Below are 24,449 nucleotides of genomic sequence, written 5' to 3'. Positions count from 1 at the left end.
ATAGATGGGCATAGAGGAAGACAGGGACACAACACAGCACCTAATGAAGACCCAGGGGGTTAAGTGAAAGCTTACTGAGACTCAACTTCTAGATCACCCACAACCGCCATGGCTGCCCACCCGAGTCCTATTCCGGAGAGCCTTTTGGTGTTCCACTCTTCAATATGAGCAGGTGCCACGGATCACCAGACATCTGAGAAAGCTATCTAACATGAGAGACAAAAAACAACAACAAAAAACCCCACAAAAAACAAAACTTAACAGAAAGGCTGGAAGGCAAAGTTGAGGAAATCTCACCCGAGCCCCCCAGGGCACAGTGAAAGAAAACAGAAAACGGACAGAGACCGTCCTCCCTGAGTCACCGACACCCTAGAGGGGGAAGTCACTCTCAGACTGAAAGGCACTCAGCACACTAGATGGAGAGAGAGCCACACCCAAGTACATCATCGTGAAATTTCAAAACACTGAGGTCAAATAAAAGATTCTACAACCTTCAGAAAAGGAAATCTTTCACATAAAGGATCAAGGATCAGAACAGCAGCCAGCTTTTCCACAGCGATACTATAAAAAATTGTGAAAGATGATTTCCAACTTAGCTGGACTGGTGAAATGTAGGGGAAAAAGACATATTCTGATTTTCAAGGACTCAATTTACTATCATGCACTTTTTCTCAGGAAGTTACTGGAAGATGTGCTCTTATAAACTAAGGAGCAAAATAAAAAGAGGACGACACGAGATTCATGTAGCCCAACATCAGACCACGGAAAAAGGGACGCAGTGAAGGGCGATTCCAAAACAGCAGCCCAGGTTCTGAAGAAGCATCTTCAACGGGATGGACTGCAGCAAGGACATTAACACAGTGTTTGGGATGAGTGACACACCAAAAGCCCAATGACAAAAAAAGATAGAGATAGAGATATAGAGAGAGAATTATTAATTCCAAGAAAAGGAAAAGCAATTATTTTCAACTAGATGGCTATGCTCTCAATAGTATTTATATAATCATGTGAGAAAATAGCACTATAAACATGTTTAGAAACGTGGAGGCAAGCACCAACAGAAGTCTGCTAAAATAGATGAAAGGAATTACCTGTCAGGAGTAGAAAAGAGAGAAGTGCATAGGGGACTGATGTTCTTTTTGCCACCTGCTAATATGCACATATATATATATATGACTTCAATACAGAGTTTAAATTTCTGTAAGGCCTGCTGGATCGGATGTACCTGTCCAAGAGAAAAGTTTTTAAATCACTGCTCTACCAAGCCTCCCAGTGCCTTTCACTCACCTAGATGCACCCTTCCAATAATCTTCTGGGTGCCCACTCCTTTGGCGATCCCTGCCCACCGACGATCCACCAGCCTCATTATGTTACACCTTTCCGCACAAGCTTGACTCATAATAGTCATCTGGGCACCTGGACGTGGAGGGAAAGATCAGATAATAAAGACAAAACCCACATTTGTGTTAAGATTAAAAATGCAGCACTAAGAACAGGGCAAAGCTTTTGCAACTATTTCTTTAGTTGGTTTTAGAGAGAGGAAGAGAGAAACATCAATGAGAGAGAACCATCAATCGTCTGCCTTCAGCACACCCCATTCTGGGGATCAAGCCTGCAATAGGGACATGTGCCTGATGGGCAACTGAACCAGCCCCTCCAGGGCTACCCAAGGCTTTTATCTGTGCAACATTGTTCCTACCTAGCGGTTTCCTGCCAGGCTTACTTCAACTTTCAGTTCCACAGTGGAATCTGAAACAGTGTAGAAGCTTGACATTGAGAGAAAGAATATTTTGTTTAAATGTAATTATTAAATGATACTTAAAAACTTTACCAATAGGAAGCAAAACTACGTGAAAGGACTTCCAAAAAGTCAAAATGAGTACACACAGAAATGCTCACCAAGTACTACTTTACATTCAGATGCGTTCCACAAAGCACCTCTAGACATCTCGCCAAGTTATTGTCATTCCAAATTTTGGGACACTCTAATTTACCAGTTAAAAAATACATCATGCAGTCTCTCAAAAAACTGGACGTGAACTCCCTATTGTCTGCTCCAACAGCCAGACCCTCTTCCCTCCCAGGAAGCGGGCAGTGAGGGACTTTTCTCCTGCAGTGACATGTATTCGGCCACAGCTGGAGTTGGCCTGCGGAAGACACACTCCTCCAATCTTTATCTACAGTGCTCATTTCTACCACAGACTCTAGTTCCCACTCCTGTGTGGGACATTTCTATTTCAAAGCCAACAGGTATAAGACTGTTTCTCCCCAAATAATTCTCTTTGGATTGCTCTTCCTGCCAACTGAATCGTTTTCTTGCAATAATAAAACTCAGGCATTGTTCACTTTTGACTCCTTTTAGCCTTTCCCCACTTCCAAACTCTGGTCCAATCCTGTTAGTAAGTTCTGTGCACTTGCTATTTCTGATGCTCCTTCTTCCAACCACAGCAGTGAGCCTAGCTCACACTCTGCCCCCTTGCTAGTGGACCATTTCTCTGCTTTCCAAACCCCTCTGTGGATGTATAGCTTAAAGCAAGGAGCTAGTTGACCCTCAGTGGCACAGAATTCTCCAGATCTGTCACACTGCCTCTGTCTTCCTATTTATCTTCTTCAGATCACTTAATTGATCTGCTCGAAGATCCTCAATGGCTCCTATTCCTTATAAGCCCAACTTCAAACCACATCCAGTCTCAGAACCCCCCTCATCCAGGCCAAACCTTTTCCAGCTGCTGTAGATTGAACGTTTCATGCTGAAACCTAATCCCCGATGCAATGATAGAGAGAGGCGGGGCCTCAGGGAGGTGATTAGGTCACTAGAGTGGAGCTCTCCTGAATAGGATTCACGCCCCTATAAGAGAGCCCAGCCCTGTCCGGTTTGGCTCAGTGGATAGAGCGTCGGCCTGTGGACTCAAGGGTCCCAGGTTCGATTCCGGTCAAGGGAATGTACCTTGGTTGCGGGCACATCCCCAGTGGGAGGTGTGCAGGAGGCAGCTGGTCAATGTTTCTCTCTCATCGATGTTTCTGACTCTCTATCCCTCTCCCTTCCTCTCTGTGAAAAATCAATAAAATATATTTAAAAAAAAAAAGAGAGCGAGCCCAGAGAGCTCCCTCACCACTTCCACCACATGAGGACCTAGGGAGAAGACTGCCATCTATGGACTAGGAATCAGACACCAACCTGCCAGCGCCTTGATCTTGGACTTCCCAGCCTCCAGAACTGAGAAATAAATGTGTTGTTTACAAGCCACCCAAGTTTACGGCATTCTGTTATGGCAGCCCAGACAGACTCAGACGCCAGACTTATATTCCAAACGCTCCACACCTTGTGCTTTACCAGCAGGGATGTGTTCCCTTTGCCTTTTACTCACCTTGACCCTCCGGGAGAGTGCCCCTCCCCTGCGTTCACTTTCTAATTGTGCTGATGCTTTAAGCCCAGTTCAAGGCCCACCTCCTCCCCAACTGACTGTGCTTTCCCCACGATGTCTCCTCAAACTCAATCCCAACACTTCCCGTTCATGTTGCTCATTAAGGCTTCTCACACTACATGGGCACTGGAAGGTCTTGGCAATTGAAGGTTCGAGTCAAGAAGGCCCAGAAATAATGGAAAAAAGGGAATTTGGGAAGGCGATTTTCTTTTATATTCCTCCCTCCCCATTTTACTCCTCAAAAGCGTTACTGATGTACAGGAAGCAACCCCAGGATGGGAAGGGTCCCTTTTACTGCGCTCCTGCCTCTTTTCAAGCCTCAGCTCCAAGCCCCACTCCTCTGCCATGGAGACAGCGCTGTTCAAATGGCCTCTCTTTTGAAGCCACACCTGAGGTGAAACATCCCAGTCAGTGAGAATGTGGTTTCTATATTCATCCAACATGCATCTGATTTTTGCACAGTGCTTGAGTTCTGGCACCAAGCAGACCAGGGGCTGAATCCAAGATCTTCAGTTTGTGAACTCTGGACACCTGGAAGAATGACTTCCCCTCTCTGTGTCTAAGTTTCCTCCCCTAGAAAATAGGGGTAACAGTAGAACGTAGTTCATGGGGGACATGCTGAGGATTAAGTGAAAGTGAATCAACTGATATATATTAAGCACCTTAGGTAACTTAGCATGAATTAGCATGGTGCTTACCATACAGAAAGGGCTCAATAAATACTAGTGTCAGATTAGGGTCTCCTGTAGTTATTTGTCTCTCTCGCTCACAGGAGCCCCGTGTAGCACCAGTTAGTAAGTCTTACCCCCGAAGCACTCAGCACAAGGCCCTGTACATAGCATTCAACAGACATTTTAAAACTTGAATAATCAGCAGTTTACTTCTCCAGGACTGTATGCATCTCAGTAGAAACTCTTTCCAACAGCTGAAACCTAGCATGTGCTCAAGTACTTGTGGATGAACAAATGGAGGAAAAGTGCCCGGCCGGCGTGGCTCAGTGGTGGAGCGTCGACCTGTGAACCAAGGGGTCACGGTCCAATTCCCAGTCAGGGCCCATGCCTGGGTTGCGGGCTCAATCCCCAGTGTGGGGCATGCAGGAGGCAGTCAATCGGTGGTTCTCTCTCATCACTGAGGTTTCTCTCTCTCTCTTTTCTCCCTTCCTCTCTGAAATCAATAAAAATATATATTACAAACAACAACAACAACAAAAAAACAAATGGAGGAAAAACTTGAGCAGGAGCTTTTAGTATTCTAGGAAGTCATACCCAGAAGGCCGCTGTCACACCCACATGATACTGCCTGTGTGTGGTCACACAAAAAGCAGAGCTGTTACTAAGAGATAAGGTGACAGACCGTTAGTACAGGGATATTCTGAATCTTCAAGTGCAAAATTCCCTGCCCCCTACCTGGCCGTTCTTTCTTCTTTCAGGGCAAGAACCACACCCTATATCCTACACTCCTCATTGCTCCTGGCAAAGTGATGGCTCACAGGCAGAAATACTGGTTTAACCTACACTATACAGCTCCTTCTTCTTAAAAAAAATTATATTTACTTATTGATTTCAGAGGAAGGGAGAAGCGACAGAAACAACGAGAGAGACTCATTGATCAGCTGCTTCTTGCACGCCCCCTACTGGGGATTGAGCCTGCAACCAGGGCGTGTGCCCTTGGTCGCAATCGAACCTGGGACCCTTCAGTCCGCAGGCCGACGCTCTATCCACTGAGCCAAAATGGCTAGGGCTACACAGCTCCTTCTTTATTAGATTCTTATTCTAAAGTTATTCAAATGATTCCCCAATTCCTTAGAGGTATCCTAGAATTCAGGATGCCAACTAAGGGGAGCAGGAAGATAAAGGAGACACCGAAAATACAAAACTGGTGAAGAAATGATTAAAAAAATAAGCCTATCACAAACAAGAAAAGATGGGAAGTGAAACAACCCCCACGTTTGCTGGTGAGCAGTCCATAGGACGAATGCCATCTTTAAGGACACCAGGGTCTCTCCTCAGTGTGTCAGGTCAGAATGTTTGCTGGAGAGACAAAGATACAAAGGACGGAGACGTCACCTGAGTCAACAAAGGCTTTCACAGGATGTCCATTCACTTTGCAGTTAATATAAAGCATCACTACTTGGCCAAAACTTTCCGGAGCCTCCTCCATAGCTATGGTCATGTTTTCCTCAATGTTCTGTTGCCTGTAACAAACCAAAACCAGGGACACTAAGAGCATTACTTCCAGGAAGAAAGATCTGTTTCAAAGTCACCATATTAAAACAGATCTGTGCATATCTTTTGCCCTAGCTATAGCAGCTGAGTCATTGAAATGGAAATTGGTACTCTACCCTGCAGTCTGTGATTTAGTAGGAGGCAGTGAGATACACAGTTAGCAGAAAATTAAAGGCATACAAATTACCCTCATGTAAAATGACTATGTTTGTTCCCTTTACAAGCTCAGAAATAGGAAAAGAAACTTCTGGACAGTAAGGGTCACAACCCTTTTTATCCTATAGAACGTTAAAATTTCATGACTGTTCTAATTTTAACTGAGGACTTACTGGGTATCTGGGTACATTTCCTATGTCCAGGGCATTAAAAATGGTTTGCAAATACAATACCGATGTCTTAACTGCTTGTTGTTGCATCTGCTACTTAATCTCTAAGGCTGGGTTTTCTAATCTGCAAAATGAGGATAATTCGTTCCTATTACAGGATTGCTGAGAGGTGGAAAGCATCATTATATGATGCCAACGTAAAAGCAGATGTTAAAAAAAAAACTCAAAAAAGATCCTTCTACCTATCACTTAGAAAACTACTAAAATACACAAATAGAAATCATTGTTCACCTGGTCATCAAATAATTTCTTCTGAAATTGAACATTCTAATTCTTACATGAGAAAAGCACATAAAAGGGAGTTCCAGCTTTGTCTGCATCTCATGTCTCCTCCATTCCCAACCTTCTTTAAAAAAAACAACCAAATAGGACCAACATTAATGGAAACTAGGGCAGGGGCTAGGCCACTTACTTGAAGGCTGAGACAGTAACAAAACGAGGCCCAAGGTTTGGACAAGTTACACTGTAAGCCAGGCATTAGAAAGCTCTAGCCCAGTTCATTTACACACCGGCATTATCTCCGGCTGTATCTGACCGCCCTGGCAGAACTGAGCACCGGCCATAGAGACAGTGTGGCCTGCAAAGCCTAAACTATTTACTATTGGGCCCTTAATGGGAAAAGTCTGCTGACCCCTGCTCTAAACTATCCTTTCTGTAGTAACACTCTAGCTCAGTGGTTGGCAAACTGCGGCTCGCGAGCCACATGCGGCTCTTTGGCCCCTTGAGTGTGGCTCTTCCACAAAATACCACGGCCTGGGCGAGTCTATTTTGAAGAAGTGGCGTTAGAAGTTTAAGTTTAAAAAATGTGGCTCTCAAAAGAAATTGCAATCGTTGTACTGTTTATATTTGGCTCTGTTGACTAATGAGTTTGCCGACCACTGCTCTAGCGCAACTGAACTGATGGTTTTATCAGCCATTCTCTATTAGAATATTAAACTTCTTATAAAAGCAAAGGCACACTCCTTTAACTTAGGCAAACACGCAAGCTCTTATACCTTCGAGTACACATTCCCTGTACAACCACTGGCGAAGCATAAGCTTTAACAGGTATTCAATAATTACAGCTTTCTCGTGTGCCATATTATTAAAGTTAGAAATAGCCTAAAATTAGCTGTGCACTATGCACTCCTGACACTGCAGTGACTCCAAAAACCCTTCGAGACAATGCCAGTTCCTTCGGAATTCTGGGCTCTGCATGTAGACTTTACAGGTACCGGGTCTTCTCCTTGGAAAGAATGTGTGCGTTCCCCATTTCCTTTACCCCGCCCTGGGAAGAAACATGAGCCACATGGATATGCCTCATTTCACTTCTGTTCTTCCAACAGCTCAGTGCCATGGTTTAGCTATGATGCCTCACCACACTCCCTCCCACACCTCCTGCTTCCTGGGTTGAACATATTCTTGAGAATTATATAAGGTTCCCTTATAGTTGTAATGCAGTCTAGTTCTGAGAACACAAATATCTTCCTATTTCTCTGAGTAGATTTAACGAGTGAGACATTTTTCAAAGATATTCATGAATTCTGATACAATTTCTGATATAATGGGAACACTTAATAAGAACATAAGTAAATGGCTTAGGGCTGTCACGTGATTCTAGTGTACAATTTACATTTCTTTGATTTCAAATGCAGTCAGAGAAATAAGAAGAAAACCATTATTTAATTTCCTAGTTGACAGTATAATATAATGACCAACTTAGGCTTCATGTCAATAACGAAAGATGATGACAAAGCCCCTAAAAGTAGTACTGGTAAAAGTTATGGTCTTCATATTTATACTAAAACTATTACAATGAGCCACAAAAACTGCGATGTGGGTGGTGGTGTTGAGGAGGTAGCAGCTGTTAGTTTGACTTCAAAGGGACTGACTGAACATCATCTGGCTTGTGGCTAGTCATGTAACCAAGGTTGGCATTAGCATTATTGTACCTGTTTTAGGAGTGGAGCCCAAGCATCTGCATTTTTAAAAGATTCCAACAAGATTTTAATGCAGCCTCAGGTGGGAACCGCATCATTGAATCCTGGGGTCATCTACTGCAGTTGCTTTGATGACACACTGGGCTAGTCAGGGAGTCTTTACTAAAATTTTAGAGGAGAAAAGTCATTTGTATGGGGTACCTTTGTAATGTTGAATCAAAATGTGAGGAAAATGAGAGTGGGAATGAAGGAAAGGACTGACGTTATTGTCTTAGGTGCAAAATAAGGAATCTACCTCAAAGCAGATGCCCAATCAATACAAGACAGCCTGTAGTGTGGAAGTCTCCATTCTCTAACTCTTGCTGTTTAGGGGAAGGCATCATTACCTTATATCTTCTTCTATTTTTGCCTGAGCTTCAAGATCAAAAGGATCAGCAGAAAAGAGACGAATCCTTTCTTGCTCTCTCCGGGCTCGGTCCTGCTGCTGCTCCACCAGGACCCTAGAGAATTTCTCTACAAAAGGAGGAAAATCTTAAGTACCACTAGATTTCATTCCTTACTAGTACTTTTCCACATCAGACAATTTCTCAAAATATAACTGTAAGAGACGCAGAAAAGATGCCTAAAAAATTATTTTTTGTTTCTTACTCCTTTTTTCCCCTTTTTAATGAATGTATTGGGATGATACTGGTTAACAAAATTGTACAGGTTTCAGGTGTAGAATTCTACAAGATGCCTAAAAATAAATAAGCAATTACATTTACTTTATAGTCTCCGAGGCAAGGCTATTTCTTCACCTAAATTCAGTGTAAAGAAATAAAATATTTGGAAAAATCATTTAGTCTTGTAAGAAGTTATCCATCACATTATCTATACTCAGAGATAACGACTTCTCAGTTTAAATCTGGAAAATGCTGTAAAGGACCCCACTTGTCCCCTCCCCTCTGCCCTTGTTATTCTTTTGGCTAGAAATAAAACACAGCGCTACAACCCCATTTCCTCTTCTGGTCTCATTTCCATTATAACAATCTGCCTTAAAGCACACAAATTAAATGCAAACTACTGTTAGCCTATCTACATTACCTGATGGGTAATAGACAGGAATATTAGTAAAGAGAAAGATTACTTACTATAAGATACATTTAAAAAAACCACCTTTATTTTGCTATTTCTTAAATGCGGGTGCATTTAAATGTGTAAACTTAAATGTGCCATCATCATGGTCTTTGACAATTAAATATGCTGCATAAGAAATTAAAGGAACCAAGATAGTGGTCAGATGAACTAATACAACATAGATGAATCTATAATCATTAAGTTGAGTGAAAGAAGCCTGACATGAGAGGACATACTGCATGATTCCATTTACATGAGGATCAAATATAGGCAAAATTAATTTAAAACGATTTCCAGAATATTGGTAGTCTACAAGGGGAGGAAACTGACCGAAAGAGAACATGATGGAACTTTCTGGAAAGAAATGTTCTAGTTCTCGATTGGGGTGGTGGATATATGAGTCAGCCAAAACTCAAACTGTATACATAAAATCTGCAAATTTCTCTGCAGGTAAATATTACCTCAATTTACAAAATGGTTAAGAAATGAGTTATTAAGTATCTGTTATGTTTTAAAATTTAATCAGTACACTTTCGTAAAATGGGAGAAATTTACAGAGAAAACCTGACTCATAAAGAGGACTAAAAATAAACGTTCTGTGAAATGAAACAATGGCTCAAGTACAGCTCCAAATAGACTGTTGGTAACAACCCCTTCATTAACTTGGGGTGGATGAGAGTAAGGGGGTTCAATTTGCCACACAGGCTGAACCTCAGACCTGTTTCCTGTAACTGACAAGCATCATAGGCTTATTGGCGCTCTCTTTATTGAAGGTCTAACTAAACAGGTTAAAATATCAGTACCTGGATTATGTGCTGCTGAAATAATTAGGAAAAAAAAAGAGTAAATGGGAAGGGGCTGATTTAGCTGGATTTCAGGACTCTATGCAGCCCTAAAATTTTGTCACTACTGTCATTAACTCAGCCTTTGACATTAGTGCTAACTTACCTCTCATAGACCAACTGATACGTTCAATAAGTCATGTGCCACGGTGGACTGAACACATTAGTTGCTTCCAATTCTCCCCACCTGCTATGATACACTACTTCACCTCAGGTCAGCTTGACAGCCTTTCAGATTAACTTACCAAGATCTCCACTGAGCAGAGCGTCTGCCAGGGGCGGGTTGCGTTCCTTCAGCAAGGACAGCTCATGGGGGTTGGCCAGCAACATGTCTCGGAGCAAGGCTGGATTGTCCAAGCCCTGCGGAGATATAGCTAGTTCTCCGGGAGATGAGTGGGACTGCTGTGCTCCGGGTGGCTGCCGCTGCCGGGAGCTTGAGGTGCCAGGCACAGATATACTACGGAAGTCTATTCGGGGTAAGTCTGTTGAAGAAAAGTGATTATTTACTTTAAATGATCCGTGAAAACAAGCATCTGAAGGAAACACATGTGCTCATACATGGTATGTAATGTAGTAAGTGGTGATCACAGATATACTAATGCCCCCTCCCTTTTTTTAAAAGAAATATATTTCTTTATTGATTTCAGAGAGGAAGGAAGAGGGAGAGAAACATGAATGATAAGAGAGAATCACTGATTGGCTGTCTCCTGCACACCCCGCAATGGGGATCGAGCCCACAAACCAGGCATGTGCCCCTGGCCGGAATCGAACCCAGGACTCTTCAGTCCACAGGCCGACGCTCTATCCACTGAGCCAAACCGGCTAGGGCCAAATGCCCTCTCCCTTGCTCGAGTTTCTCATGTTGACTTTGAATATAAAGACTGCAGCCTGAGAGTGAATAGGTAGGAAAAATACAAGGGGAGTGGGGTGGGGGGGGGAGACTATGGTAGTAACCCCACATTTTTGGCTTATAAAATACCATAAAATAGACGTTTTTCTTTTTGTTATTTAAAAAAGTAAAGCTAGTCTCAAATGTAACTACAAAAATCGATGTGGTTTTTAAGAAAAACCGTGGTCTGCTTTGAAATATGCTTTGAGGACCCTGACACCCTGGGTAAAGAATACTATATATATCAAGCGCACAGCACAAATGACCGATGTTAAATTCTACAAGTCTGTGTTGTACATAGCAGTTCTTTGAATTTACACTTCCATCTGAACTAACTCTTCCAATAGCCCTGAGGAGCTCGCAGGTGAATCATTTTACAAGAGGGAAAAATAATGTGCACAGGTTCCCAGTGCTGAGTACACTAACAGACATGACAGGTCCCTCACTCCAGGCTGAGCTGAGTTATTAAACTAAAAGTAAATGAAAGGGAGCCTTACACAAAGGACCCAAATATTGTATGATTCTATCTATATGAAATATCCAGAATAGGAAAATACACAGAGACAGTTAGTAGACCAATGGTTGCCAGGGCTAGGAGGCTTGAGGGAAGATGAAGAATTACAGGGTTCCTTATTAAAGTGATGAAATGTGCTATAACTGATTGCAGTGAGGGTTGCACAAATCTCAATATACTAAAAATCATCTAATTGTATCCTCTAAATGAGAGAGTTGTGTGGTATGTGAATGATCTCATTAAACTATTACTTTAAAAGTTTTACTTTTAAAAAGGAAGAAGAGAAGTAGAACCAGAATGAGGGGCTAGGACTGAATTAATCCACATTTCTCCAATCACAAAATGCAGATGATGGTCACACTTGTCCCAAGCCTGGGGCTATCCTGAAGCCCTTTGGACCTCAAATAGGAGGGAATGCTTAAACTTGGGCATAAGGTTTGTCTCTTAGCATGGGTCCAACGGGCCACTTTCTTCAACGAGACCTCAGCTGGCAGTTAGTAGTGTATGTGTATGAACTTCCAACCAATGAAAAGGTGAAGTGAATGTCAAGATCTCTATGAGGGAAACTATACCAATTAGCAAAACACATATGGGGGCCTTCTTTGTGGGCTGAGAAATTTTATCTCCAACCCTATTACACTTATCTTGAGAATCTGTTCACTTCAGAAAAAATCTGAAAACTTGTTTACCTTGTAGACCAGATCCCATTCTCTCCCTCACCTGGTGGCTCTCTTGTCCATATGGGGCAGTCCAGAAAAAAACAGCTACGTTTCCAGAACTAACAATCTCACCAACTTAACCAAAGGAAGATTTGGTTTTTATTGCCTGGCATCTTGGAACCACTCCTCTTTCTGAAGTTTGACAGCAGCCCCAGGGAGTAATGTAATCCAAATCTGGGAGGACCCTGCCAGTGATCTCTTCTAGCCCAGTTCCAGGCTGAATGGAAGCACTGTGCTCTAAGCTCGAGACTGGCATCACCTGGACACCTATCAGTTGTTACCATAAAGGTTAAAACCAAGTGACCCAGAGAACACTGTTTAAAGAGACCTACCAGGAGATGACAGGGAGCGGAGAGAAACTAATACATCCCATCAGGTAGTTCCACATCAGAACCTTATAATAAACTTTGGCAGATCAAAAACCCCTTTGAACACCTTAAGCAACTTATGAGCCCTGTCCCCATCAAATGCCCACACCCTCACAATTCTGCTTCTTATTTCAGGGACACAGAAACCTCTTAAATCCAATGCGCAGAATCAAAATTATAAACACCTACTCTGGATGGAACTCCTAAGATAAAGAATCCTTTCTTCTTTTTACAGGATTTAACGAAGGTGGTGAGAAAGAACCAGAAGTTAGTGGTTTAGCTGCTTAATGTTCATGAAGTTCAGTATAATAGAAAAGCACTGAGTTTTAATGCCTATGCCTTCCCTTATTAGCTATGTAACTTGGAAGACATAATTTAAAATCAGAGTTTCAGCGCTGGCTATTGTGACTCAGTTGGTTGGAACATCTTCCTGTGCACCAAAAGGTGATGGGTTTGATTCCGTCAGGGCACATACCCAGGTTGCGGGTTTGATCCCCGGTCAGGGCATATCTGGGAGACAACCGATAGATGTTTCTCCCCCTTTCTCTCTCTCTTCCTATAAATAAATAAATAAATAAATAAAATCAGAGTTTCATCTGTTAATGTTAGTAAATTGTAAAGAGGAATCTCTTCCCTTACATACGAGTTAGGAGATCATGTGAGTACCTGGCTGACTGCAAAGACCTACTACTGAACCCCAGACACAACGTGGCATGTCCGTCAGCAATCAGGCATATGGAGCCTCTCCAAGTCCTTCCCAAGGACACAATTATCGTTGATAACAACAGAAGCTAACATTTATTGAGGGCTTGCTATGTGCTGAAGGTTTTACAAGCATTATTCTCACATCAATTCTAGGAGTTAAGTTAAAGGGGCAGAGTCAGGATCTGCACCCTAGTAGTCTGAATCAAAAGCTGATGGATTAACTCTGAACCACTACGCTATGCTATCTAGTCATGCTTGTGTCCGGGGATGCTAACCCATTCCGAGATGTCTTACTTGGAAACTGCGCTGAAGGTCGAGGGTCCACATTCTCCTTCTGTCGTAAAATCACGACATCTCCATCTTTCAAGCCGTAAGAAGCCAGAGACCTGTGGTTGTCTGTGAGAGGTCTTTCAGCATAGACAATCTACAACCAGAAAAGATGTCACAGTACAAAGCACTGAGAAGTACCACGGAGCAAAGAAAGACTAGGTTTCCTCTTCATCAGATAGTGTCACTTCCTGCACAGCCCTCCAACGGTTTCCCATCACACCCAGAATAAAAGCCAGTCCTTCTCACCACCTCCAGGCTCCCTCTGACCTGATCTCACACCACGATTGCTGTTTCTCAAGTAACGACTTCCTCTCAAGGCCGTTCCACGTGCTCTTCTCTCTACCTGAGGAATGTTCTTTCCTGTCATTTTTAGGTCTCTGATCAACAATTACCTCTTCAGAGACCTTTTTTAATCACCTTCACCTAACACATATGTTTATTTCTTTATTGTCCTCCTGCCCCTACTACAATGTAAACTACTTGAGGACAAGGACTTTGCTTTGCTTGCCATATCCCCAATGCCTAGAACAGGGCCTGTCAGATAAATAATGCCCAACTATTTGTTGAATTAAAGGACGAACGACTCTATGGAAATAGTGGATATAACTTCAGATTTCACTTTGAGCAGAGAGGGAAATGGGAATGATTTACTCTGGGTATGCAAACTAAAATACTATTAAATAATGCGTGCACTCCCCCCCACCCCCCCCGTTTTAGTGAGACAGAACTGACTAAAAAAACCGGCATACACCATGGCTTGATATGTGTATTTTGGGAAATGATCACAATAAATTAACCATCCATCACCTCATATAGCTACAAATTTTTTCCCTGTGAGAACTTTTCAAATTTACTATCTTAGTAACTTTAAAATATATGATACAGTATTAACTTTTTTTTTTTAATATATTTTATTGGTATTTTACAGAGAGGAAGGGAGAGGGCTAGAGAGTTAGAAAGATCGATGAGAGAGAAACATCGATCAGCTGCCTCCTGCACACTCCCTACTGGGGATGTGCCCGCAACCAAGGTACATGCCCTTGACCGGAATCGAACCCGGGACCTTTCAGTCCGCAGGCTGACGCTCTATCCACAGAGCCAAACGGGTTTCAGCTGATACAGTATTAACTTTAGTTACCACACTGAACATTACATCCCAATATGCCCATTATTTATTTATTTTTTAATCCTCACCCAACCATATGTTCATTGATTTTAGAGAGAGGAAGGGAGGGCAAGAGAGAAACATTAATTGGTTGCCTCTTATACACACCCCGACTGTGGATCGAACCCGCAACCTAGGTAGGTACGTGCCCTGACTGGGGATCGAACTCGCAACCTTTCAGTTTACAGGACGCTCCAACCAACTGAGCCACCTGGCCAGGACCCGATGTGTTCATTTTAAAAATGATCTTGCACACTAACAAGTCTAAAGGGGTCCCAAACACCAACCTTCCTGCATTCTTACTTCCTTTTTAAAAAAAAAATCCCCAAGGTTTTATCACTCATGTTTGTGAGTGGACGATAAAAGTGGAAGACATGCCGAAACCGGTTTGGCTCAGTGGATAGAGCGTCGGCCTGCGGACTGAAGGGTCCCGGGTTCGATTCCGGTCAAGGGCATGTACCTTGGTTGCAGGCACATCCCCAGTGGGGGGTGTGCAGGAGGCAGCTGATCGATGTTTCTCTCTCATCGATGTTTCTAGCTCTCTATCCCTCTCCCTTCCTCTCTGTAAAAAATCAATAAAATATATTTAAAAAAAAAAAAAAAAAGTGGAAGACATTCCAAAAAGAACAATTAAACACAGTGGAAAAAAGCAACAGGGATGTACTACTAATAAAAATATTTTTATGGGCCTTGGCTGGGTAGCTCAGTCGGTTAAAGCATCATCCAGATATATCAAGGTTTCGGGTTCAATCCCCAGTCAGGGCACACACAAGAATCAACCAATGAATACATAAATAAGCGGAACAACAAATCAATCGCCCTATCTTCCTCCCTCCCTCTAAAAACAATAAATAAAATTAAGAAGATCTATTTTGACGATGTGCAATCAAACACTGAAGAAAGCTTGAGAGCATAAAAACAGGTAAGACACTGTGCTCTGGAAAGAACAGGAACACACAGAGGGCAAGCTATAATTTTACCATGAAGGAACATAAAACCTCCCCGCATCATTATACTCCAGAGGGACATTCAGACTTTGAAAGGTTTTCTTCCTAACAATTCGCTTTTCACAGGCCACATGCAAAGAGAGGCTTCAGTTCTGTCCTGGCTCCGACAGGGGCCCGTCACTCAGGGTCCAGGCACCCCACTTCTCATTTGTTCGGCAAGCAGTGGGGCTAGATCATCATTACAGCTGTCTCTTCCAGGCCTCTCTGCTACACTCCCATTTTACAGTGTTTCCTCACGTGTCCTCATAACTCTTATAGCTAAGACTGCCTGACACAGAACCTGAAACACCAGGATTTAAACAGGAGAAATATGATCTGTCATATCTGCTCTCAGAATTTACACTGAAATGAGGAACAGAACAGGAAACTGAATGTAGTTCCCTCAACGTAAAAAAGTTCTGGGGATGAGCAAAAAATTGATTTGCAGAGTTTGTAGATCCAATTATACTTTTTAAGTTTTATACATAACTAGAAAAGTATTGTTAGTACCCTTACTTGCAAACTTAAAGGGTGTTACAACAGATTGCAACTGTCACCATCAACCTATTCACATTCCCTTATTTAAGTATGTATCTCACAATAAAAAGCACACCAAAATCAACACAGATTGTTTGCAATACAACCCAAGTCATTCTGTAACTTGTAGGATTGCTTGAAAAAACCACCATAAGTCTGAAATGACCAGTGTCCCAGGTTGAAGTATACAGCAAGAAAGAAGGGGTGTGTGTGCTAAGAGTAATGCCATGCAGACACTCATGAGGTGGCATCAACATTATGAAGCCACCACAATGAAGGTACCAGTGGCTCCAAGACTTATTTCTTAATTTTCCAGGTTCACAAGTTCAACAATCAGTATATTTAGAGATACACAATCAGTCGACATATTCTAACTGTACTTGTAAGAGAACATTATCTACAAGGAATCAAAACCAGGAGAGAGGAGAGTCAGAATGCTCCCATCCACAGGATCACAGAGTTCTCTTCAGGCTGGAAATGACACATGGAAAGCCTTATTAAAAGAGGAGACAGACAGCTACCACTAAGAACTTCCGCGAAGAGCCAGCATCATACCAGGTTCTTAGTTGCCCATGTAACCCTCATATCCTCTCATTTAAGTCTTATAATCATCTTAAGAAGCAGGCATTATTTGTCCGCCTCCCCCCCGCCTTTTTTTGTTGCAAAAAGCTTTGTTTCATTTGGTCCAATGCATGGGAGAGGGCTCCAGGGTGGTTAAAAGAATGGCTAGTAGTTTCGGGAAGAGGCTCAGGTAAAAGCCAGAGACACCAGGGGATGCAGAGGGGCCTCTGAAAGGCCTCTGGGCTCCAAAGGCTCCTGGTTGTGCTTGAGGGTGAGCCTTTCGAAGAGACACTCGCCCAGCCCAGCCTGGGGCCAGCCAGCCTGTGGAGGTTAGTCAGGTGGTCACCCATCTTCTGGACCAGTTTCACCTCCTCATCCAGGAAGTGGTTCTCCAGGAAGTCACAGAGCTAAGGGTCTGCACGGGTAGAACCCAGGGCATGCAGCTCTAAAAGGGCCTGGTTCAGGCTCTTCTCCAAGGCCAGGGCGGCTTCCATGGCGTCCTGAGTTTTGCCCACTCACCTTGGGAGGCTTCAGCATGTCCTGGAAGAGAATGCAGCCTCCACACTTGTTTTGCAACTTTAAGAGATGCTCGGTGCCCTCGCGCTTCTTCTCCGCCAACTCGCGGAAGAAGTGGCCACACCCTTGAGAGCCACATCATCACAGTCGAAATAGTGGCCCAGAGAGAGGGAGGTGTAGGAGGTCCACAGATGCGGATTGTCAGGTGGTTGACCGCAGCCTCCACCTCGGTGGAGTAATTCTGACGAATTTGGGAGCTCATGGTTGTTCAGCAATAAGGAGTTAAGGTAGAAAAAAAAAACTGTTGTGTTGGCTGGTCCCGGAGGTGTTTCTGAAGGTGGTGACTGGGTAAGACACAGGACTGTGGTTGGAGGCTGGAAGAAGGGGCGTCCCTGGGTCTGTTCCGTCCAAACACGGTTGAAGCAAGAGACAGATCCAGGACCGCCGAGGGCACTATTTGTCCCATTTTATGGACAGGGAAACAGTCGAGTGACCTGAGGTTACATAGCTATCAAGAACTGGGAGTGGAACCACATCAGCCTGACTCTAAAGCCCACACGTGGGAATTCTCAGGTACCACACACAACTTTCCTACACTTAAGTCCAAAGTGTTCTGGTAAACTAGAGGCCCGGTGCACAGATTCGTGCACTGGTGGGGTCCCTCGGCCTGGCCTGCGGGGATCAGGCTGAAACTGGCTCTCTGACATCCCCCGGGGGGTCCTGGATTGTGAGAGGGCGGTTTTCGGGTGGCGCATCCCAGAATCAGGCTCCCTCCTCTCTGGTTCCAGGTGCGTCACCTGAGAACCCCAGCTGCCAAGTCACCGCAGCTTGATAGCTCCTGCGGTGAGCGTCTTCCCCCTGGTGGTCAGTGCGCATCAAGCTATCAGTCAGTCAAATGGTCAGCCGATCAGCCAGTCACTTAGGCTTTTATATGTATAGATTAGCTCGGTGACCTTAACAGGAGCTACTAAGCTATCTACCACCATTAAGGGCCTATACTCACCAGGAGGATGGAAGCAGTGTCCACTGTTCAATGCATCCCCTGCCCTGAACCCAGACAAGGAACACTACCAAGTCCTCACTCTTTGGGGACCCATTTCACAGATGCTGTACACGACTCCACCATTCAGTTAGCATAGCCTTTCCTCAGAAGACATACAATTTCTTTTTAAAGGAGGGCAGCCTGATCTAACAATAAAAATGTACCAGGTAAGACCCAGATAATCACTAATGGGATATTGCTATCTGCCCCAACTTCCTAAAAATACTAGACTGTCCCTACCTGGTTTGGCTCAATGGGTAGAGAATCAGCCTGTGGACTGAAGGGTTCTGGGTTAGATTCTGGTCAAGGTCACATGCCTGGGTTGCGTGCTCAATCCCCAGTAGGGGGCGTGCAGGAGGCAGCCAATGATTCTCTCTCATCATTGATATTTCTCTCTCTCTCTCCTCCTTTCCTCTCTGAAATCAATAAAAATATATTTTAAAATAAAAATACTAGACTGGAGAATGTGTGAGGGGCAAACATTCTTCACCATGACAAAGCACCAGGTATGTTCCATTTTAATCCAAGGACACAAAATAAACAAAAGCTTAGATGAAATTATCATTCCCTCAAAGAACTAATTTTTTGTTGTTGTTAAAATAGTTAAGATCTAAGAAAGATAATTATTTTGCAGCTTAGGTCCCAGAGTAAATCTGAATAATTTTCTAACTTAATAGAATTGTCCATCAGACCATGGTTTCAAATATCCACCAGTCAAAACAAAACGAGTTTTAGTAATGGCACTGGTGAGGCTTTCCACCATTCATAACACCCAACTCAAACGTACAAAGCTCAGCCCTAGCTGGTTTGACTTAGTGTATAGAGCACCAGCCTGAGGACCGAAGGGTCCCAGGTTTGATTCTGGCCAAGGGCACATGCCCAGGTTGCAGGCTTGATCCGCAGTAGGGGGCGTGGAAGGGGCAGCCGATCGATGATTCTCTCTCATCACTGATGTTTCTCTCTCTCCTTCCTCTCTGTAATCAATAAAAATATAGTTAAAAAAAACACGTACAAAGCTCAAAAATGGAAGTTTTGACAGTTATAAGGGCATACAATTCCTACAGCTACAGGTTTTAATCTGCAGAAGGGGCACGCTGCTGGTGCTCACTCCAGGAGGTACCCGAGATTAGATTCTAATCTTAACCAATATTTAACAGTAAACTAATTCATACAACTCCAAGACCTTTAAGGATGATGTAAAATGTTTTCTGATCTCTGAACAGAAATCATAACACTATTTCTAGCATTAAAGACCACAAATTGGCCACAAAACCCTTGGCATCACATCTGAATGGCTTCATAACAGTATCTACCGTGAATTGAAAACCCACTATATACCAAGTGATCTATATACAGTATTCCAAGTAATGGCTTGACTTTTACAACCCTTCTGGAAGATAACCTGGCAACAGTTACCAAAAGCCTTTCAAAAGACCTGACAATTCCATAAGAATTTATCCTGAGAAAATAATCAGAAATGAAGAGAAAGCCTTAATATACAGATATCCATGGAAATGTTACCCATAACTGCTTCCAATTTCCCCCAATTCCAATACCCAGACATAGAGAAATTATTAAATAAATTGTAGTACATCAACATGATGATATTATCACTTAGCCATTACAGGGATGAATTTGAAGAATCCTATATAATAAAGAGCTAATATGCAAATGGTCATCATGCCCTCATGCTGTCACAATCCATCACCAGGAGGCTGCGTGTGCCCACGGGTGGGCGGGGCTGCATGTTTGTGGAGCCATGGAGGTGGGTCCCAGTGGCTCCACGCGGCAAGGCCAGGGGTCCCAGCAGCTCTGCCTCTATGCGGTGAGGCTGGAGATCCCCCAGCTCAGGCCTACCTCTTTGGGGCAATCCATCGAGGAGCCCTGGATGGGTGGACGGGGCCTACCTCTTTGGGGAGATGGATTGTGGGGCTCCCGCACTGTGAGAGGGCACAGGCCAGGCTGGGGAAACTCCCCCCCACTCCAGTGGGCAAATTTCGTGCACCAGGCCTCTCGTTTATAATATATGGGAAAATGCCGACAATGTAGTGTTGGCTGAGGCTATTGTTTATACAGTTCAGGACATGTTTAAAAAACACATTTTAAATATATAAAGGGAAGAAAATACTATAAAAAAATACATTAAAAAGTAAACTGCAGTTATCTAAAAGTTAATAGGTAATAAGTAATTGCGTTCTTTGTTACAAATTTTCTATAATGACTACATAGTATTTATCAAGGGGGAAAACATACATGAAAATTACCTGCAAAGATAGATATACCCAAACCAGGTACAATAGAAAATTTCAGTTTCCACTGGTTTAAAATAGTATTTTACAAACCACAACTCATGCTGTGTGCAGAGCTGCGTTTCCAGGATCATACAGTTATTGCTATTATTTGGCATTTAAATGTCTTTCATTTGAGAGTACTTACACATTTCACACCCCCTTTACCACATGCCACCTACAGGGGTAAATTACAACAGTGTTTCAAAAATACAGACATTAAAGTGAAGCTAAGTTCAGATAACTGTTTGAAGTTTGCCCAGCCAGGTCTGCATCAAAGCATCAAACAGAGCCATGACTGGTTTCCAAGCCCACACTTGTATTAAGCTTCAGTCACATGTAAAGTAGAGATGGCTTCTATTCTAAATTTGTTATCATCACATTATAACTACTATAATAAGACCAGAGATGTTAAAAATTAACACCTTTCTAATGTTTGCTTATGCACAATTGATGTTGTGAAAGACTGAATTCTAAACCAGTGATCCTCAATGCAAGATAATACTTTAAGGATGTAGAAAGGATACAGAAAAATATTAGAATTTCCATTTCATTTGTATCCTTCTTTAAATTCTATTCTGTACATTATAAACAGGCACAGAAGATATGACTTCATGTATACGTAATTGATGTTTACAGTTATCACATATGCAATATACATGCACATAACATTAGTTTGGGTATATAACTTATTTTATATTTTACATACATCACAAAGATGTATGTTTCAAAACATTTTACTCAGAGGGATACATGAATGAAAAAGTATGGAGATCAGTGGTCTGGACACACAGTGACAGGAAAGAATAGCCAGGAACATAAATATATATATTCCTTTTAGAAATGGAAGTGAAGGGTGAGAATGGAGAAGGTAAATAAGAAGAACGAGGTAGAGACCAGAACAATGGGAGGGAGGAAGGGAAGATGAGTAACATGGGAGAATCCTGGGAGGTAAAGGTGGGGGTACTTCAATTGAGCCAAGATGATCTATTTGTGGGCAAAAACCATAATGTTTACTATTATGATTTGGTGAAAAGGAAATGACTCAAGTGTCTAGGGTGGATTCTGTTCCTGCCTGATGGGCAAGGAACCGAAAGACAACCGACCACCAGATATCTTAAAATAGAGACTGTGTTAGGTTACAGTAAGGCCAACAGAACAGACTTGAAAAACAGGAGTTGTTTACAGCTATGTAATACAGGCTTAACACTAGTTGGAGCCCAGGCTTCCATATGCTAATATGGCTTAGGATAGAAGTAAATGCCAAATGTTGACCTAGCGAATAAGAATTTGGAGTTAGACTAGCTGTTCAATTGGTAAGGTATTCCTAGCATTCTAAGCTGGCAGAGAACAGTGCCTGTTTTAACCATACAATTGTTTTTCAGCCTGCACCCTCTTTATTTAAATTTTGTTACATCTGTCTTCTCCCAAGCCCTAATAACAACAAAATCAAATTTACACTTTAATTTTATTTCCCCTACCAGCTGGTGATCATAACCAGGGTAATACAACAGCCCGAGGGAGAACAGTGGGGCTTTAAAACCAACTTCAAAAATTTAAGAGTTAAATTTCCTTCCCTATTTAAACTGTCCTTTCCTATTCTCCACTTGAGGGATTGATTGACAGGAACTGGGTCCTTATAGAAGTTACAAAAAATCCCTCATTCCATTTTCTTCGTAGCTGTTGCCAGAATGCGTATTTGAATGACACTGTGCCTTGAAATAAATTCTTTTTGATATTCAGCTTTATGCCAAAGTTCTAAAATTCACACAGTGTAAAGGAACCATACTCACTTCTGAAGAAAATATTAACCCATGTGTTTATGATATCACAGAGCAGAGCAAGCTGCAGTTGGGCAATAGTTTTTTGGAACTATTTCATAACTGCAGCAGGAAATCAAGATTTACCTTCTGGGATCTTGGAGAACTTCTTCAATTTTCTTAATATTTAGACTTATCAAGATTTAAATGTTAGTGTGAAAGTCACAGTGTTACTGTCCCCAATTCTGTTTGGTGGCAGCCCCAAAGCATTTTGGGAATAAATTGCTTCGCTTATTTAAAATGTAAGAGCAGCTGAACTTCTCCCCAGCAGGATAGGGAATTGAGACATGCAAATCACAGAGAACACAGGCCATTTTTAAAGCAAATATCCTCATAAAGCACTGAGCTTCGAACGGACCCAAACTCTCAATTGTGACCTGAAAGAGGGATTCTGGCCTACCAGGGAAGAAACCAGAGACACAAACAGTTTGAATTGCACTAATAACTGTTTTTTGTTTTTAAAGAAATTTAACTAGAAACCAATGTGGTAGGGGGAGAGGGAAACGCATTTCTAAAGGCCTCAAAACAAGGCAGTGCCAGTTTCAAACTTTTTCCTTCACTGAAGAGTGCAAATTTGTATATTTAAAGGTAAATTACGTTTACTTAAGCAGGAACCCTCTCCAAAATGCAGATGAACATCTACCAGTGATCCAAACTGGTATTTCTGGTTGGGGAAGCAGGATGGATGAACTCGTGCAAACCTAGGGCTTCTTCCTACATCCACAACGACACCCCAAACTGGGGCTATTAAAGGAGAACGGGCCCAAGAGCTAGGAGGTAGGGCGGGCCGCACAGCAGTCCACGCGTCCCTCCGGCTGCAGCGGGTGCGTCGGAGGCCAGGTTCTCCACTTCCTCCCCTAGCACCGCACCGCACCGCACCTCACCCCACCCACCCCACCCCAGGAGTGTGTGGGGGCAGCCACGGATTCCAGCTCCCTCCGGATGCGGGGGCGAGCTGAGAAATGGCCATCCTGCACCCCCCACCCCCAAGTCTTCCCCAGCAGCAAAGGAAGGCGTGAGGCCCCTAAGAGGGAGGAGGGCCAGCTCTGGGGAGGCCCCGCTCGCTGCCCGGCGTACCTGGCTCTCGGCTGCGGGGATGCCCGACTCGAGCTCGCACAGCGCGCGGAAGTTGTGCAGCTCGAAGTCGGCGTCGACCTGGAGGGAAAAGGTCACCTCGGAGAGGTCCCTCCGCACACAGTACACGGTGAGCAGCATGGCCCCGGCCTGATCCAGCTCGGTTCGGCTCGGCCCGGACTCGTCGCAGGGCTGCGGGCGGCGGCAGGGCCTGGCTGGTGCTGCGGGAAGACAGCGCGGGCTGCGAGCTCCACTGCGAGCTCCTTCCCTCCCTCACACACGCTCAGCGATTCCCTCCCGCCCGCCCTGACTAGAGAGCACAGCCGCCGCCACCGCCTGCTACTCCGTCTGCCGCCTGCCGGCCTGCCGCCAAGTGCGCCAGCCCCCCGCGCCCCGCCCCGCCCCGCCGCAACGCGGCTGCCGTAAAGCCCGCCTGGCCCGCTCCACCTTTGCGACGCAGCGGAAGGGCGGGGCAGGACTGGGAAGGGTGGCGGGAAGCCAGAAAAATATCGGGAGGGGCTGTGGGAGAGGAGAGGGAGGGAGAAGAGGAAAGAGAAAGAGTATTAATGGACTGATTTAATAACTTAAGTCTGTGGAGGACTCCACAGTATCATTTATTCATCCAACAGGCATTGATTTAAGCGCCTATCATGTGGTTACAAAGATGCGTAAAAAATACAGTTCTTTGTCCTTAAGGAACTCTGAAGCAAGTATAGGAGACTGAGAACTGAGCATAGTCTAAAACATATTTTCCGAAGTAAAGATTGAGGCCCAGAGGGATTAATTCACTTCCTGTCCCAATGGTTCAGGGTTAAAACCAAAATCATTAGCCTGGTCCATAGAACTTTGCTACCTCTGGCCCGTCTTCCCCTCCAGCCCTGCCTCCTGAGCCCTTTCTACACTCTGCTCTCCCAGCCACATGGTGATTCAGTTCCCCCGAGGAAGGCTTCATTCCCCTGCCTTGGGCGGTTTCCTTCCCGGCCCTGGCATGCCCCAGCAACTAGTGCGGTGCCAACAATGGG

General features: G+C 43.7%; 1 protein-coding gene and 1 pseudogene across 3 annotated transcripts in view; both read right to left on the bottom strand.

Annotated features, from left to right (window-relative positions):
• DDI2 (DNA damage inducible 1 homolog 2) overlaps nt 1-23,804 on the bottom strand; it is a 42,875-nt gene extending 19,071 nt beyond the window's left edge. Inside the window, exons 1-6 of one of the 2 annotated variants that reach the window (XM_080654202.1) lie at nt 23,431-23,804; nt 13,403-13,532; nt 10,159-10,395; nt 8,342-8,468; nt 5,492-5,619; nt 1,288-1,416 (exon numbers count right to left, since the gene is read on the bottom strand). In XM_080654202.1, the coding sequence (XP_080510328.1) occupies nt 1,288-1,416; nt 5,492-5,619; nt 8,342-8,468; nt 10,159-10,395; nt 13,403-13,532; nt 23,431-23,568 (889 nt within the window). In that variant the 5' untranslated portion in view covers nt 23,569-23,804. The remainder of the gene's footprint in view (nt 1-1,287; nt 1,417-5,491; nt 5,620-8,341; nt 8,469-10,158; nt 10,396-13,402; nt 13,533-23,430) is intronic. The other variant, XM_080654200.1, reaches the window with a different exon arrangement.
• On the bottom strand, nt 16,874-17,465 carry LOC308242547 (ferritin light chain-like; annotated as a pseudogene). The gene has a single exon. The product of its transcript is annotated as a ferritin light chain-like (transcript).
• Nucleotides 23,805-24,449: the final 645 nt, after the last annotated feature.

The sequence above is a fragment of the Plecotus auritus genome, assembly GCF_963455305.1.
Source record: "Plecotus auritus genome assembly, chromosome: 2".
Lineage (NCBI taxonomy): Eukaryota > Metazoa > Chordata > Mammalia > Chiroptera > Vespertilionidae > Plecotus > Plecotus auritus.
Note: the sequence above shows the minus strand (reverse complement) of the source record. Positions and strands in the feature narration are given on the sequence as shown.